Source organism: Chrysoperla carnea, chromosome X, assembly GCF_905475395.1.
Source record: "Chrysoperla carnea chromosome X, inChrCarn1.1, whole genome shotgun sequence".
In the NCBI taxonomy this organism is placed as follows: domain Eukaryota; kingdom Metazoa; phylum Arthropoda; class Insecta; order Neuroptera; family Chrysopidae; genus Chrysoperla; species Chrysoperla carnea.
The window spans coordinates 37,239,478-37,258,313 of NC_058342.1; the positions used below are offsets into that span (position 1 = coordinate 37,239,478).

Genomic DNA, 18,836 nt, shown 5'->3' on the forward strand with positions numbered 1-18,836 from the left:
AAAATCGAGTAAAATGTTTGGCTCCGATTTGGATGAAAATCATTTCCTAGAGTAATTTCAACCTGGAAAATACAAAAATCGTATTCATTTTATGATTGGATGCTTAGTTTCAAAAATATCGGCAAAAATTATACGAAAAGTGCAATTTTCTCAAAAACTAAGAATCGAATCATCAAATGAATACGATTTTTGTATTTTTTGGGTCCAAATTACCTTTAATACTAAGTTCGGATGAAATTGGAGAGCAAAAAGTTCGTTCGATTTTTCGAATTTTTTCAAAGGGGGGGGATGGCCTCAGAAAATTAAAAAAATCGAGTAAAATGTTTGGCTCCGATTTGGATGAAAATCATTTCCTAGAGTAATTTCAACCTGGAAAATACAAAAATCGTATTCATTTTATGATTGGATGCTTAGTTTCAAAAATATCGGCAAAAATTATACGAAAAGTGCAATTTTCTCAAAAACTAAGAATCGAATCATCAAATGAATACGATTTTTGTATTTTTTGGGTCCAAATTACCTTTAATACTAAGTTCGGATGAAATTGGAGAGCAAAAAGTTCGTTCGATTTTTCGAATTTTTTCAAAGGGGGGGATGGCCTCAGAAAATTAAAAAAATCGAGTAAAATGTTTGGCTCCGATTTGGATGAAAATCATTTCCTAGAGTAATTTCAACCTGGAAAATACAAAAATCGTATTCATTTTATGATTGGATGCTTAGTTTCAAAAATATCGGCAAAAATTATACGAAAAGTGCAATTTTCTCAAAAACTAAGAATCGAATCATCAAATGAATACGATTTTTGTATTTTTTGGGTCCAAATTACCTTTAATACTAAGTTCGGATGAAATTGGAGAGCAAAAAGTTCGTTCGATTTTTCGAATTTTTTCAAAGGGGGGGATGGCCTCAGAAAATTAAAAAAATCGAGTAAAATGTTTGGCTCCGATTTGGATGAAAATCATTTCCTAGAGTAATTTCAACCTGGAAAATACAAAAATCGTATTCATTTTATGATTGGATGCTTAGTTTCAAAAATATCGGCAAAAATTATACGAAAAGTGCAATTTTCTCAAAAACTAAGAATCGAATCATCAAATGAATACGATTTTTGTATTTTTTGGGTCCAAATTACCTTTAATACTAAGTTCGGATGAAATTGGAGAGCAAAAAGTTCGTTCGATTTTTCGAATTTTTTCAAAGGGGGGGATGGCCTCAGAAAATTAAAAAAATCGAGTAAAATGTTTGGCTCCGATTTGGATGAAAATCATTTCCTAGAGTAATTTCAACCTGGAAAATACAAAAATCGTATTCATTTTATGATTGGATGCTTAGTTTCAAAAATATCGGCAAAAATTATACGAAAAGTGCAATTTTCTCAAAAACTAAGAATCGAATCATCAAATGAATACGATTTTTGTATTTTTGGGTCCAAATTACCTTTAATACTAAGTTCGGATGAAATTGGAGAGCAAAAAGTTCGTTCGATTTTTCGAATTTTTTCAAAGGGGGGGATGGCCTCAGAAAATTAAAAAAATCGAGTAAAATGTTTGGCTCCGATTTGGATGAAAATCATTTCCTAGAGTAATTTCAACCTGGAAAATACAAAAATCGTATTCATTTTATGATTGGATGCTTAATTTCAAAAATATCGGCAAAAATTATACGAAAAGTGCAATTTTCTCAAAAACTAAGAATCGAATCATCAAATGAATACGATTTTTGTATTTTTTGGGTCCAAATTACCTTTAATACTAAGTTCGGATGAAATTGGAGAGCAAAAAGTTCGTTCGATTTTTCGAATTTTTTCAAAGGGGGGGATGGCCTCAGAAAATTAAAAAAATCGAGTAAAATGTTTGGCTCCGATTTGGATGAAAATCATTTCCTAGAGTAATTTCAACCTGGAAAATACAAAAATCGTATTCATTTTATGATTGGATGCTTAGTTTCAAAAATATCGGCAAAAATTATACGAAAAGTGCAATTTTCTCAAAAACTAAGAATCGAATCATCAAATGAATACGATTTTTGTATTTTTTGGGTCCAAATTACCTTTAATACTAAGTTCGGATGAAATTGGAGAGCAAAAAGTTCGTTCGATTTTTCGAATTTTTTCAAAGGGGGGGATGGCCTCAGAAAATTAAAAAAATCGAGTAAAATGTTTGGCTCCGATTTGGATGAAAATCATTTCCTAGAGTAATTTCAACCTGGAAAATACAAAAATCGTATTCATTTTATGATTGGATGCTTAGTTTCAAAAATATCGGCAAAAATTATACGAAAAGTGCAATTTTCTCAAAAACTAAGAATCGAATCATCAAATGAATACGATTTTTGTATTTTTTGGGTCCAAATTACCTTTAATACTAAGTTCGGATGAAATTGGAGAGCAAAAAGTTCGTTCGATTTTTCGAATTTTTTCAAAGGGGGGGATGGCCTCAGAAAATTAAAAAAATCGAGTAAAATGTTTGGCTCCGATTTGGATGAAAATCATTTCCTAGAGTAATTTCAACCTGGAAAATACAAAAATCGTATTCATTTTATGATTGGATGCTTAGTTTCAAAAATATGGGCAAAAATTATACGAAAAGTGCAATTTTCTCAAAAACTAAGAATCGAATCATCAAATGAATACGATTTTTGTATTTTTTGGGTCCAAATTACCTTTAATACTAAGTTCGATGAAATTGGAGAGCAAAAAGTTCGTTCGATTTTTCGAATTTTTTCAAAGGGGGGGATGGCCTCAGAAAATTAAAAAAATCGAGTAAAATGTTTGGCTCCGATTTGGATGAAAATCATTTCCTAGAGTAATTTCAACCTGGAAAATACAAAAATCGTATTCATTTTATGATTGGATGCTTAGTTTCAAAAATATCGGCAAAAATTATACGAAAAGTGCAATTTTCTCAAAAACTAAGAATCGAATCATCAAATGAATACGATTTTTGTATTTTTTGGGTCCAAATTACCTTTAATACTAAGTTCGGATGAAATTGGAGAGCAAAAAGTTCGTTCGATTTTTCGAATTTTTTCAAAGGGGGGGATGGCCTCAGAAAATTAAAAAAATCGAGTAAAATGTTTGGCTCCGATTTGGATGAAAATCATTTCCTAGAGTAATTTCAACCTGGAAAATACAAAAATCGTATTCATTTTATGATTGGATGCTTAGTTTCAAAAATATCGGCAAAAATTATACGAAAAGTGCAATTTTCTCAAAAACTAAGAATCGAATCATCAAATGAATACGATTTTTGTATTTTTTGGGTCCAAATTACCTTTAATACTAAGTTCGGATGAAATTGGAGAGCAAAAAGTTCGTTCGATTTTTCGAATTTTTTCAAAGGGGGGGATGGCCTCAGAAAATTAAAAAAATCGAGTAAAATGTTTGGCTCCGATTTGGATGAAAATCATTTCCTAGAGTAATTTCAACCTGGAAAATACAAAAATCGTATTCATTTTATGATTGGATGCTTAGTTTCAAAAATATCGGCAAAAATTATACGAAAAGTGCAATTTTCTCAAAAACTAAGAATCGAATCATCAAATGAATACGATTTTTGTATTTTTTGGGTCCAAATTACCTTTAATACTAAGTTCGGATGAAATTGGAGAGCAAAAAGTTCGTTCGATTTTTCGAATTTTTTCAAAGGGGGGGATGGCCTCAGAAAATTAAAAAAATCGAGTAAAATGTTTGGCTCCGATTTGGATGAAAATCATTTCCTAGAGTAATTTCAACCTGGAAAATACAAAAATCGTATTCATTTTATGATTGGATGCTTAGTTTCAAAAATATCGGCAAAAATTATACGAAAAGTGCAATTTTCTCAAAAACTAAGAATCGAATCATCAAATGAATACGATTTTTGTATTTTTTGGGTCCAAATTACCTTTAATACTAAGTTCGGATGAAATTGGAGAGCAAAAAGTTCGTTCGATTTTTCGAATTTTTTCAAAGGGGGGGATGGCCTCAGAAAATTAAAAAAATCGAGTAAAATGTTTGGCTCCGATTTGGATGAAAATCATTTCCTAGAGTAATTTCAACCTGGAAAATACAAAAATCGTATTCATTTTATGATTGGATGCTTAGTTTCAAAAATATCGGCAAAAATTATACGAAAAGTGCAATTTTCTCAAAAACTAAGAATCGAATCATCAAATGAATACGATTTTTGTATTTTTTGGGTCCAAATTACCTTTAATACTAAGTTCGGATGAAATTGGAGAGCAAAAAGTTCGTTCGATTTTTCGAATTTTTTCAAAGGGGGGGATGGCCTCAGAAAATTAAAAAAATCGAGTAAAATGTTTGGCTCCGATTTGGATGAAAATCATTTCCTAGAGTAATTTCAACCTGGAAAATACAAAAATCGTATTCATTTTATGATTGGATGCTTAGTTTCAAAAATATCGGCAAAAAATTATACGAAAAGTGCAATTTTCTCAAAAACTAAGAATCGAATCATCAAATGAATACGATTTTTGTATTTTTTGGGTCCAAATTACCTTTAATACTAAGTTCGGATGAAATTGGAGAGCAAAAAGTTCGTTCGATTTTTCGAATTTTTTCAAAGGGGGGGATGGCCTCAGAAAATTAAAAAAATCGAGTAAAATGTTTGGCTCCGATTTGGATGAAAATCATTTCCTAGAGTAATTTCAACCTGGAAAATACAAAAATCGTATTCATTTTATGATTGGATGCTTAGTTTCAAAAATATCGGCAAAAATTATACGAAAAGTGCAATTTTCTCAAAAACTAAGAATCGAATCATCAAATGAATACGATTTTTGTATTTTTTGGGTCCAAATTACCTTTAATACTAAGTTCGGATGAAATTGGAGAGCAAAAAGTTCGTTCGATTTTTCGAATTTTTTCAAAGGGGGGGATGGCCTCAGAAAATTAAAAAAATCGAGTAAAATGTTTGGCTCCGATTTGGATGAAAATCATTTCCTAGAGTAATTTCAACCTGGAAAATACAAAAATCGTATTCATTTTATGATTGGATGCTTAGTTTCAAAAATATCGGCAAAAATTATACGAAAAGTGCAATTTTCTCAAAAACTAAGAATCGAATCATCAAATGAATACGATTTTTGTATTTTTTGTGTCCAAATTACCTTTAATACTAAGTTCGGATGAAATTGGAGAGCAAAAAGTTCGTTCGATTTTTCGAATTTTTTCAAAGGGGGGGATGGCCTCAGAAAATTAAAAAAATCGAGTAAAATGTTTGGCTCCGATTTGGATGAAAATCATTTCCTAGAGTAATTTCAACCTGGAAAATACAAAAATCGTATTCATTTTATGATTGGATGCTTAGTTTCAAAAATATCGGCAAAAATTATACGAAAAGTGCAATTTTCTCAAAAACTAAGAATCGAATCATCAAATGAATACGATTTTTGTATTTTTTGGGTCCAAATTACCTTTAATACTAAGTTCGGATGAAATTGGAGAGCAAAAAGTTCGTTCGATTTTTCGAATTTTTTCAAAGGGGGGGATGGCCTCAGAAAATTAAAAAAATCGAGTAAAATGTTTGGCTCCGATTTGGATGAAAATCATTTCCTAGAGTAATTTCAACCTGGAAAATACAAAAATCGTATTCATTTTATGATTGGATGCTTAGTTTCAAAAATATCGGCAAAAATTATACGAAAAGTGCAATTTTCTCAAAAACTAAGAATCGAATCATCAAATGAATACGATTTTTGTATTTTTTGGGTCCAAATTACCTTTAATACTAAGTTCGGATGAAATTGGAGAGCAAAAAGTTCGTTCGATTTTTCGAATTTTTTCAAAGGGGGGGATGGCCTCAGAAAATTAAAAAAATCGAGTAAAATGTTTGGCTCCGATTTGGATGAAAATCATTTCCTAGAGTAATTTCAACCTGGAAAATACAAAAATCGTATTCATTTTATGATTGGATGCTTAGTTTCAAAAATATCGGCAAAAATTATACGAAAAGTGCAATTTTCTCAAAAACTAAGAATCGAATCATCAAATGAATACGATTTTTGTATTTTTTGGGTCCAAATTACCTTTAATACTAAGTTCGGATGAAATTGGAGAGCAAAAAGTTCGTTCGATTTTTCGAATTTTTTCAAAGGGGGGGATGGCCTCAGAAAATTAAAAAAATCGAGTAAAATGTTTGGCTCCGATTTGGATGAAAATCATTTCCTAGAGTAATTTCAACCTGGAAAATACAAAAATCGTATTCATTTTATGATTGGATGCTTAGTTTCAAAAATATCGGCAAAAATTATACGAAAAGTGCAATTTTCTCAAAAACTAAGAATCGAATCATCAAATGAATACGATTTTTGTATTTTTTGGGTCCAAATTACCTTTAATACTAAGTTCGGATGAAATTGGAGAGCAAAAAGTTCGTTCGATTTTTCGAATTTTTTCAAAGGGGGGGATGGCCTCAGAAAATTAAAAAAATCGAGTAAAATGTTTGGCTCCGATTTGGATGAAAATCATTTCCTAGAGTAATTTCAACCTGGAAAATACAAAAATCGTATTCATTTTATGATTGGATGCTTAGTTTCAAAAATATCGGCAAAAATTATACGAAAAGTGCAATTTTCTCAAAAACTAAGAATCGAATCATCAAATGAATACGATTTTTGTATTTTTTGGGTCCAAATTACCTTTAATACTAAGTTCGGATGAAATTGGAGAGCAAAAAGTTCGTTCGATTTTTCGAATTTTTTCAAAGGGGGGGATGGCCTCAGAAAATTAAAAAAATCGAGTAAAATGTTTGGCTCCGATTTGGATGAAAATCATTTCCTAGAGTAATTTCAACCTGGAAAATACAAAAATCGTATTCATTTTATGATTGGATGCTTAGTTTCAAAAATATCGGCAAAAATTATACGAAAAGTGCAATTTTCTCAAAAACTAAGAATCGAATCATCAAATGAATACGATTTTTGTATTTTTTGGGTCCAAATTACCTTTAATACTAAGTTCGGATGAAATTGGAGAGCAAAAAGTTCGTTCGATTTTTCGAATTTTTTCAAAGGGGGGGATGGCCTCAGAAAATTAAAAAAATCGAGTAAAATGTTTGGCTCCGATTTGGATGAAAATCATTTCCTAGAGTAATTTCAACCTGGAAAATACAAAAATCGTATTCATTTTATGATTGGATGCTTAGTTTCAAAAATATCGGCAAAAATTATACGAAAAGTGCAATTTTCTCAAAAACTAAGAATCGAATCATCAAATGAATACGATTTTTGTATTTTTTGGGTCCAAATTACCTTTAATACTAAGTTCGGATGAAATTGGAGAGCAAAAAGTTCGTTCGATTTTTCGAATTTTTTCAAAGGGGGGGATGGCCTCAGAAAATTAAAAAAATCGAGTAAAATGTTTGGCTCCGATTTGGATGAAAATCATTTCCTAGAGTAATTTCAACCTGGAAAATACAAAAATCGTATTCATTTTATGATTGGATGCTTAGTTTCAAAAATATCGGCAAAAATTATACGAAAAGTGCAATTTTCTCAAAAACTAAGAATCGAATCATCAAATGAATACGATTTTTGTATTTTTTGGGTCCAAATTACCTTTAATACTAAGTTCGGATGAAATTGGAGAGCAAAAAGTTCGTTCGATTTTTCGAATTTTTTCAAAGGGGGGGATGGCCTCAGAAAATTAAAAAAATCGAGTAAAATGTTTGGCTCCGATTTGGATGAAAATCATTTCCTAGAGTAATTTCAACCTGGAAAATACAAAAATCGTATTCATTTTATGATTGGATGCTTAGTTTCAAAAATATCGGCAAAAATTATACGAAAAGTGCAATTTTCTCAAAAACTAAGAATCGAATCATCAAATGAATACGATTTTTGTATTTTTTGGGTCCAAATTACCTTTAATACTAAGTTCGGATGAAATTGGAGAGCAAAAAGTTCGTTCGATTTTTCGAATTTTTTCAAAGGGGGGGATGGCCTCAGAAAATTAAAAAAATCGAGTAAAATGTTTGGCTCCGATTTGGATGAAAATCATTTCCTAGAGTAATTTCAACCTGGAAAATACAAAAATCGTATTCATTTTATGATTGGATGCTTAGTTTCAAAAATATCGGCAAAAATTATACGAAAAGTGCAATTTTCTCAAAAACTAAGAATCGAATCATCAAATGAATACGATTTTTGTATTTTTTGGGTCCAAATTACCTTTAATACTAAGTTCGGATGAAATTGGAGAGCAAAAAGTTCGTTCGATTTTTCGAATTTTTTCAAAGGGGGGGATGGCCTCAGAAAATTAAAAAAATCGAGTAAAATGTTTGGCTCCGATTTGGATGAAAATCATTTCCTAGAGTAATTTCAACCTGGAAAATACAAAAATCGTATTCATTTTATGATTGGATGCTTAGTTTCAAAAATATCGGCAAAAATTATACGAAAAGTGCAATTTTCTCAAAAACTAAGAATCGAATCATCAAATGAATACGATTTTTGTATTTTTTGGGTCCAAATTACCTTTAATACTAAGTTCGGATGAAATTGGAGAGCAAAAAGTTCGTTCGATTTTTCGAATTTTTTCAAAGGGGGGGATGGCCTCAGAAAATTAAAAAAATCGAGTAAAATGTTTGGCTCCGATTTGGATGAAAATCATTTCCTAGAGTAATTTCAACCTGGAAAATACAAAAATCGTATTCATTTTATGATTGGATGCTTAGTTTCAAAAATATCGGCAAAAATTATACGAAAAGTGCAATTTTCTCAAAAACTAAGAATCGAATCATCAAATGAATACGATTTTTGTATTTTTTGGGTCCAAATTACCTTTAATACTAAGTTCGGATGAAATTGGAGAGCAAAAAGTTCGTTCGATTTTTCGAATTTTTTCAAAGGGGGGGATGGCCTCAGAAAATTAAAAAAATCGAGTAAAATGTTTGGCTCCGATTTGGATGAAAATCATTTCCTAGAGTAATTTCAACCTGGAAAATACAAAAATCGTATTCATTTTATGATTGGATGCTTAGTTTCAAAAATATCGGCAAAAATTATACGAAAAGTGCAATTTTCTCAAAAACTAAGAATCGAATCATCAAATGAATACGATTTTTGTATTTTTTGGGTCCAAATTACCTTTAATACTAAGTTCGGATGAAATTGGAGAGCAAAAAGTTCGTTCGATTTTTCGAATTTTTTCAAAGGGGGGGATGGCCTCAGAAAATTAAAAAAATCGAGTAAAATGTTTGGCTCCGATTTGGATGAAAATCATTTCCTAGAGTAATTTCAACCTGGAAAATACAAAAATCGTATTCATTTTATGATTGGATGCTTAGTTTCAAAAATATCGGCAAAAATTATACGAAAAGTGCAATTTTCTCAAAAACTAAGAATCGAATCATCAAATGAATACGATTTTTGTATTTTTTGGGTCCAAATTACCTTTAATACTAAGTTCGGATGAAATTGGAGAGCAAAAAGTTCGTTCGATTTTTCGAATTTTTTCAAAGGGGGGGATGGCCTCAGAAAATTAAAAAAATCGAGTAAAATGTTTGGCTCCGATTTGGATGAAAATCATTTCCTAGAGTAATTTCAACCTGGAAAATACAAAAATCGTATTCATTTTATGATTGGATGCTTAGTTTCAAAAATATCGGCAAAAATTATACGAAAAGTGCAATTTTCTCAAAAACTAAGAATCGAATCATCAAATGAATACGATTTTTGTATTTTTTGGGTCCAAATTACCTTTAATACTAAGTTCGGATGAAATTGGAGAGCAAAAAGTTCGTTCGATTTTTCGAATTTTTTCAAAGGGGGGGATGGCCTCAGAAAATTAAAAAAATCGAGTAAAATGTTTGGCTCCGATTTGGATGAAAATCATTTCCTAGAGTAATTTCAACCTGGAAAATACAAAAATCGTATTCATTTTATGATTGGATGCTTAGTTTCAAAAATATCGGCAAAAATTATACGAAAAGTGCAATTTTCTCAAAAACTAAGAATCGAATCATCAAATGAATACGATTTTTGTATTTTTTGGGTCCAAATTACCTTTAATACTAAGTTCGGATGAAATTGGAGAGCAAAAAGTTCGTTCGATTTTTCGAATTTTTTCAAAGGGGGGGATGGCCTCAGAAAATTAAAAAAATCGAGTAAAATGTTTGGCTCCGATTTGGATGAAAATCATTTCCTAGAGTAATTTCAACCTGGAAAATACAAAAATCGTATTCATTTTATGATTGGATGCTTAGTTTCAAAAATATCGGCAAAAATTATACGAAAAGTGCAATTTTCTCAAAAACTAAGAATCGAATCATCAAATGAATACGATTTTTGTATTTTTTGGGTCCAAATTACCTTTAATACTAAGTTCGGATGAAATTGGAGAGCAAAAAGTTCGTTCGATTTTTCGAATTTTTTCAAAGGGGGGGATGGCCTCAGAAAATTAAAAAAATCGAGTAAAATGTTTGGCTCCGATTTGGATGAAAATCATTTCCTAGAGTAATTTCAACCTGGAAAATACAAAAATCGTATTCATTTTATGATTGGATGCTTAGTTTCAAAAATATCGGCAAAAATTATACGAAAAGTGCAATTTTCTCAAAAACTAAGAATCGAATCATCAAATGAATACGATTTTTGTATTTTTTGGGTCCAAATTACCTTTAATACTAAGTTCGGATGAAATTGGAGAGCAAAAAGTTCGTTCGATTTTTCGAATTTTTTCAAAGGGGGGATGGCCTCAGAAAATTAAAAAAATCGAGTAAAATGTTTGGCTCCGATTTGGATGAAAATCATTTCCTAGAGTAATTTCAACCTGGAAAATACAAAAATCGTATTCATTTTATGATTGGATGCTTAGTTTCAAAAATATCGGCAAAAATTATACGAAAAGTGCAATTTTCTCAAAAACTAAGAATCGAATCATCAAATGAATACGATTTTTGTATTTTTTGGGTCCAAATTACCTTTAATACTAAGTTCGGATGAAATTGGAGAGCAAAAAGTTCGTTCGATTTTTCGAATTTTTTCAAAGGGGGGGATGGCCTCAGAAAATTAAAAAAATCGAGTAAAATGTTTGGCTCCGATTTGGATGAAAATCATTTCCTAGAGTAATTTCAACCTGGAAAATACAAAAATCGTATTCATTTTATGATTGGATGCTTAGTTTCAAAAATATCGGCAAAAATTATACGAAAAGTGCAATTTTCTCAAAAACTAAGAATCGAATCATCAAATGAATACGATTTTTGTATTTTTTGGGGCCAAATTACCTTTAATACTAAGTTCGGATGAAATTGGAGAGCAAAAAGTTCGTTCGATTTTTCGAATTTTTTCAAAGGGGGGGATGGCCTCAGAAAATTAAAAAAATCGAGTAAAATGTTTGGCTCCGATTTGGATGAAAATCATTTCCTAGAGTAATTTCAACCTGGAAAATACAAAAATCGTATTCATTTTATGATTGGATGCTTAGTTTCAAAAATATCGGCAAAAATTATACGAAAAGTGCAATTTTCTCAAAAACTAAGAATCGAATCATCAAATGAATACGATTTTTGTATTTTTTGGGTCCAAATTACCTTTAATACTAAGTTCGGATGAAATTGGAGAGCAAAAAGTTCGTTCGATTTTTCGAATTTTTTCAAAGGGGGGGATGGCCTCAGAAAATTAAAAAAATCGAGTAAAATGTTTGGCTCCGATTTGGATGAAAATCATTTCCTAGAGTAATTTCAACCTGGAAAATACAAAAATCGTATTCATTTTATGATTGGATGCTTAGTTTCAAAAATATCGGCAAAAATTATACGAAAAGTGCAATTTTCTCAAAAACTAAGAATCGAATCATCAAATGAATACGATTTTTGTATTTTTTGGGTCCAAATTACCTTTAATACTAAGTTCGGATGAAATTGGAGAGCAAAAAGTTCGTTCGATTTTTCGAATTTTTTCAAAGGGGGGATGGCCTCAGAAAATTAAAAAAATCGAGTAAAATGTTTGGCTCCGATTTGGATGAAAATCATTTCCTAGAGTAATTTCAACCTGGAAAATACAAAAATCGTATTCATTTTATGATTGGATGCTTAGTTTCAAAAATATCGGCAAAAATTATACGAAAAGTGCAATTTTCTCAAAAACTAAGAATCGAATCATCAAATGAATACGATTTTTGTATTTTTTGGGTCCAAATTACCTTTAATACTAAGTTCGGATGAAATTGGAGAGCAAAAAGTTCGTTCGATTTTTCGAATTTTTTCAAAGGGGGGGATGGCCTCAGAAAATTAAAAAAATCGAGTAAAATGTTTGGCTCCGATTTGGATGAAAATCATTTCCTAGAGTAATTTCAACCTGGAAAATACAAAAATCGTATTCATTTTATGATTGGATGCTTAGTTTCAAAAATATCGGCAAAAATTATACGAAAAGTGCAATTTTCTCAAAAACTAAGAATCGAATCATCAAATGAATACGATTTTTGTATTTTTTGGGTCCAAATTACCTTTAATACTAAGTTCGGATGAAATTGGAGAGCAAAAAGTTCGTTCGATTTTTCGAATTTTTTCAAAGGGGGGGATGGCCTCAGAAAATTAAAAAAATCGAGTAAAATGTTTGGCTCCGATTTGGATGAAAATCATTTCCTAGAGTAATTTCAACCTGGAAAATACAAAAATCGTATTCATTTTATGATTGGATGCTTAGTTTCAAAAATATCGGCAAAAATTATACGAAAAGTGCAATTTTCTCAAAAACTAAGAATCGAATCATCAAATGAATACGATTTTTGTATTTTTTGGGTCCAAATTACCTTTAATACTAAGTTCGGATGAAATTGGAGAGCAAAAAGTTCGTTCGATTTTTCGAATTTTTTCAAAGGGGGGGATGGCCTCAGAAAATTAAAAAAATCGAGTAAAATGTTTGGCTCCGATTTGGATGAAAATCATTTCCTAGAGTAATTTCAACCTGGAAAATACAAAAATCGTATTCATTTTATGATTGGATGCTTAGTTTCAAAAATATCGGCAAAAATTATACGAAAAGTGCAATTTTCTCAAAAACTAAGAATCGAATCATCAAATGAATACGATTTTTGTATTTTTTGGGTCCAAATTACCTTTAATACTAAGTTCGGATGAAATTGGAGAGCAAAAAGTTCGTTCGATTTTTCGAATTTTTTCAAAGGGGGGGATGGCCTCAGAAAATTAAAAAAATCGAGTAAAATGTTTGGCTCCGATTTGGATGAAAATCATTTCCTAGAGTAATTTCAACCTGGAAAATACAAAAATCGTATTCATTTTATGATTGGATGCTTAGTTTCAAAAATATCGGCAAAAATTATACGAAAAGTGCAATTTTCTCAAAAACTAAGAATCGAATCATCAAATGAATACGATTTTTGTATTTTTTGGGTCCAAATTACCTTTAATACTAAGTTCGGATGAAATTGGAGAGCAAAAAGTTCGTTCGATTTTTCGAATTTTTTCAAAGGGGGGGATGGCCTCAGAAAATTAAAAAAATCGAGTAAAATGTTTGGCTCCGATTTGGATGAAAATCATTTCCTAGAGTAATTTCAACCTGGAAAATACAAAAATCGTATTCATTTTATGATTGGATGCTTAGTTTCAAAAATATCGGCAAAAATTATACGAAAAGTGCAATTTTCTCAAAAACTAAGAATCGAATCATCAAATGAATACGATTTTTGTATTTTTTGGGTCCAAATTACCTTTAATACTAAGTTCGGATGAAATTGGAGAGCAAAAAGTTCGTTCGATTTTTCGAATTTTTTCAAAGGGGGGGATGGCCTCAGAAAATTAAAAAAATCGAGTAAAATGTTTGGCTCCGATTTGGATGAAAATCATTTCCTAGAGTAATTTCAACCTGGAAAATACAAAAATCGTATTCATTTTATGATTGGATGCTTAGTTTCAAAAATATCGGCAAAAATTATACGAAAAGTGCAATTTTCTCAAAAACTAAGAATCGAATCATCAAATGAATACGATTTTTGTATTTTTTGGGTCCAAATTACCTTTAATACTAAGTTCGGATGAAATTGGAGAGCAAAAAGTTCGTTCGATTTTTCGAATTTTTTCAAAGGGGGGGATGGCCTCAGAAAATTAAAAAAATCGAGTAAAATGTTTGGCTCCGATTTGGATGAAAATCATTTCCTAGAGTAATTTCAACCTGGAAAATACAAAAATCGTATTCATTTTATGATTGGATGCTTAGTTTCAAAAATATCGGCAAAAATTATACGAAAAGTGCAATTTTCTCAAAAACTAAGAATCGAATCATCAAATGAATACGATTTTTGTATTTTTTGGGTCCAAATTACCTTTAATACTAAGTTCGGATGAAATTGGAGAGCAAAAAGTTCGTTCGATTTTTCGAATTTTTTCAATGGCCTCAGAAAATTAAAAAAATCGAGTAAAATGTTTGGCTCCGATTTGGATGAAAATCATTTCCTAGAGTAATTTCAACCTGGAAAATACAAAAATCGTATTCATTTTATGATTGGATGCTTAGTTTCAAAAATATCGGCAAAAATTATACGAAAAGTGCAATTTTCTCAAAAACTAAGAATCGAATCATCAAATGAATACGATTTTTGTATTTTTTGGGTCCAAATTACCTTTAATACTAAGTTCGGATGAAATTGGAGAGCAAAAAGTTCGTTCGATTTTTCGAATTTTTTCAAAGGGGGGGATGGCCTCAGAAAATTAAAAAAATCGAGTAAAATGTTTGGCTCCGATTTGGATGAAAATCATTTCCTAGAGTAATTTCAACCTGGAAAATACAAAAATCGTATTCATTTTATGATTGGATGCTTAGTTTCAAAAATATCGGCAAAAATTATACGAAAAGTGCAATTTTCTCAAAAACTAAGAATCGAATCATCAAATGAATACGATTTTTGTATTTTGTGGGTCCAAATTACCTTTAATACTAAGTTCGGATGAAATTGGAGAGCAAAAAGTTCGTTCGATTTTTCGAATTTTTTCAAAGGGGGGGATGGCCTCAGAAAATTAAAAAAATCGAGTAAAATGTTTGGCTCCGATTTGGATGAAAATCATTTCCTAGAGTAATTTCAACCTGGAAAATACAAAAATCGTATTCATTTTATGATTGGATGCTTAGTTTCAAAAATATCGGCAAAAATTATACGAAAAGTGCAATTTTCTCAAAAACTAAGAATCGAATCATCAAATGAATACGATTTTTGTATTTTTTGGGTCCAAATTACCTTTAATACTAAGTTCGGATGAAATTGGAGAGCAAAAAGTTCGTTCGATTTTTCGAATTTTTTCAAAGGGGGGGATGGCCTCAGAAAATTAAAAAAATCGAGTAAAATGTTTGGCTCCGATTTGGATGAAAATCATTTCCTAGAGTAATTTCAACCTGGAAAATACAAAAATCGTATTCATTTTATGATTGGATGCTTAGTTTCAAAAATATCGGCAAAAATTATACGAAAAGTGCAATTTTCTCAAAAACTAAGAATCGAATCATCAAATGAATACGATTTTTGTATTTTTTGGGTCCAAATTACCTTTAATACTAAGTTCGGATGAAATTGGAGAGCAAAAAGTTCGTTCGATTTTTCGAATTTTTTCAAAGGGGGGGATGGCCTCAGAAAATTTAAAAAATCGAGTAAAATGTTTGGCTCCGATTTGGATGAAAATCATTTCCTAGACTAATTTCAACCTGGAAAATGCAAAAATCGTATTCATTTTATGATTGGATGCTTAGTTTCAAAAATATCGGCAAAAATTATACGAAAAGTGCAATTTTCTCAAAAACTAAGAATCGAATCATCAAATGAATACGATTTTTGTATTTTTTGGGTCCAAATTACCTTTAATACTAAGTTCGGATGAAATTGGAGAGCAAAAAGTTCGTTCGATTTTTCGAATTTTTTCAAAGGGGGGGATGGCCTCAGAAAATTAAAAAAATCGAGTAAAATTTTTGGCTCCGATTTGGATGAAAATCATTTCCTAGAGTAATTTCAACCTGGAAAATACAAAAATCGTATTCATTTTATGATTGGATGCTTAGTTTCAAAAATATCGGCAAAAATTATACGAAAAGTGCAATTTTCTCAAAAACTAAGAGTCGAATCATCAAATGAATACGATTTTTGTATTTTTTGGGTCCAAATTACCTTTAATACTAAGTTCGGATGAAATTGGAGAGCAAAAAGTTCGTTCGATTTTTCGAATTTTTTCAAAGGGGGGGATGGCCTCAGAAAATTAAAAAAATCGAGTAAAATGTTTGGCTCCGATTTGGATGAAAATCATTTCCTAGAGTAATTTCAACCTGGAAAATACAAAAATCGTATTCATTTTATGATTGGATGCTTAGTTTCAAAAATATCGGCAAAAATTATACGAAAAGTGCAATTTTCTCAAAAACTAAGAGTCGAATCATCAAATGAATACGATTTTTGTATTTTTTGGGTCCAAATTACCTTTAATACTAAGTTCGGATGAAATTGGAGAGCAAAAAGTTCGTTCGATTTTTCGAATTTTTTCAAAGGGGGGGATGGCCTCAGAAAATTAAAAAAATCGAGTAAAATGTTTGGCTCCGATTTGGATGAAAATCATTTCCTAGAGTAATTTCAACCTGGAAAATACAAAAATCGTATTCATTTTATGATTGGATGCTTAGTTTCAAAAATATCGGCAAAAATTATACGAAAAGTGCAATTTTCTCAAAAACTAAGAATCGAATCATCAAATGAATACGATTTTTGTATTTTTTGGGTCCAAATTACCTTTAATACTAAGTTCGGATGAAATTGGAGAGCAAAAAGTTCGTTCGATTTTTCGAATTTTTTCAAAGGGGGGGATGGCCTCAGAAAATTAAAAAAATCGAGTAAAATGTTTGGCTCCGATTTGGATAAAAATCATTTCCTAGAGTAATTTCAACCTGGAAAATACAAAACGATCCTGTAGATGTACATATAATACCCGAGTTTTGAAACATTTTTTTTTAATATTGAAACATGCTGTTAAAAACATGTTCAGATGTTGTGAACAGATAAATATTGTTATTTGAATTTGAATTTGAATCTAATGTATTTGTTTATAATTAAATTTACAATTATTTTAATTTTAATATTTAATAACAATTTCTAAGAATTATTTTATTTATAAACCAATGTTCTGCTTCTGTTCTTGTATTCAAATATCAAATATACGATACGTTGCGTTGCGTTCGTTACACGTAGCTACCTCTACCTACTATTCACCTTCATAAATATTTATCAAAAACTAGCTTTTGCTCGCGCCTTCGGAGGCCCCAACTTTTATTTTGATTCATAAATCCAAATTTTTAAACCTTGTATGTTTGTTATGTATATCAAGGTATATTAAGTTTAGTTAAAAGTTTGTAACGCCTAAAAATAATGATGCTACGATCAAAATTTTGGTATAGGTGTTCATAAAATCATCTAATTTGTCCATTTCCGGCTGTCCGTCTGTCCGTCTAAACGGAAAGACATATCAAGCTTAAATTTTATAGCGTGCTCAGGACATAAAAAGTGAGATCAAAGTATAAAATAAGGAACGAATAATTTCAATAACAAGTCTAAACTTGCTTTGGCGTTCGTACTACCTTAAGTAATAAATAGAAAAGGATTATACCTTGCATTGTTGATTGATGATTTGTGCTAGGTTGTAAGATCGTCCCATTTGCATTGGACGTGGAGGACGTTGATGAACTATCCAATATTTGTGTTGTGGCTGCTGAAGATACGATTGTGGCTACAGATGCTGAGTTGACACCGCCAGTGACAGGCATCGGGGGTGGTGGAGGTACTAACACCATCGTTGAGCTGTTATCCGTTGTAGTTGTGGATATTTGTTGTACCATTAAGAAACTACTTTCTGTGTATGTTTCTAGAAATTGTTATCAAAATTTGCATAGTTAAACTTTCTACATAATATTCTATATTAATGACACGTCACGCTTTATAATCAAATTATTAAGGATTCCGTTTCTACTCGTCAAATACTTATTTTATACTGAAGCCAACTTCTCGATGAAAAACAGGAGGGAAAAGTAGCTGGGAAGTTGACACCTCCAATAAACACTTCCTTCACATAAACTCAACTTTTTTGACAGTGTACAAGAGATAATGGACTTCAGCCATTAGTCGTTTAGGCGCCCCAAATTAAACCTTTAAAATTGGCTTTCACTTTTTCAGCGCATGATTTTTTTTTGTCACCAAATTTGTTTACATAAGCTCAAAAATTATACCCGTTAAAAATAAAAAATTTTGTGGTCGTGAAGAATTTTTTGAAGTGGTTTGGGAAATATTCCACAGAAAGCCATTTTCCATATTAAAACTATAATATATTCATAGCCTTGATCGCCCCTAGCTCGAAAAGTACTCGATACAATTTTTTTTAGTCGTGAAAACTTATGATCAGACTGACCAAAATAACATTTTAGGGTGAGTTAGAAAAAGTTTCACAGAAAACCATTTTCCTATCTAATCTTACAGGATTCTTTACTCATTTAAAAAAAGTTGGGATCTAAACGAAGTGGGAAATGGGAATACTATAATAAAATAATGGTTTAATTCATTTTTTTTTATCTTGACCATGTTCCGTTACCGTTACTGGTATCGTTACATGTTACACGTTGCACGTTATACACGTTACAATAACGGTTACCGTTGCCCCTATATCTTACCTATTGCCGTTAGGTAACGTTAGGTAAAATGATGACTGCATATCGAAATGTTTTCTATATTCTCCAGAGAATATACATATTGTATAATATTGTAATCAGTTATTATATAGGATGTTTCATTAAAAAGAAACACCAATTATCGATTTATGCAGTCTTCTAAGGAGCAATTGCCTTCTAGACTCCCT

General features: G+C 30.9%; 1 protein-coding gene across 2 annotated transcripts in view; it reads right to left on the minus strand.

Annotated features, from left to right (window-relative positions):
• LOC123303106 (epidermal growth factor receptor kinase substrate 8-like) overlaps nucleotides 1-18,836 on the minus strand; it is a 51,608-nt gene that overhangs the window by 13,308 nt on the left and 19,464 nt on the right. For both annotated transcript variants that reach the window (XM_044886206.1, XM_044886205.1), the window contains exon 9: nucleotides 17,598-17,852. In XM_044886206.1, the coding sequence (XP_044742141.1) occupies nucleotides 17,598-17,852 (255 nt within the window). The remainder of the gene's footprint in view (nucleotides 1-17,597; nucleotides 17,853-18,836) is intronic.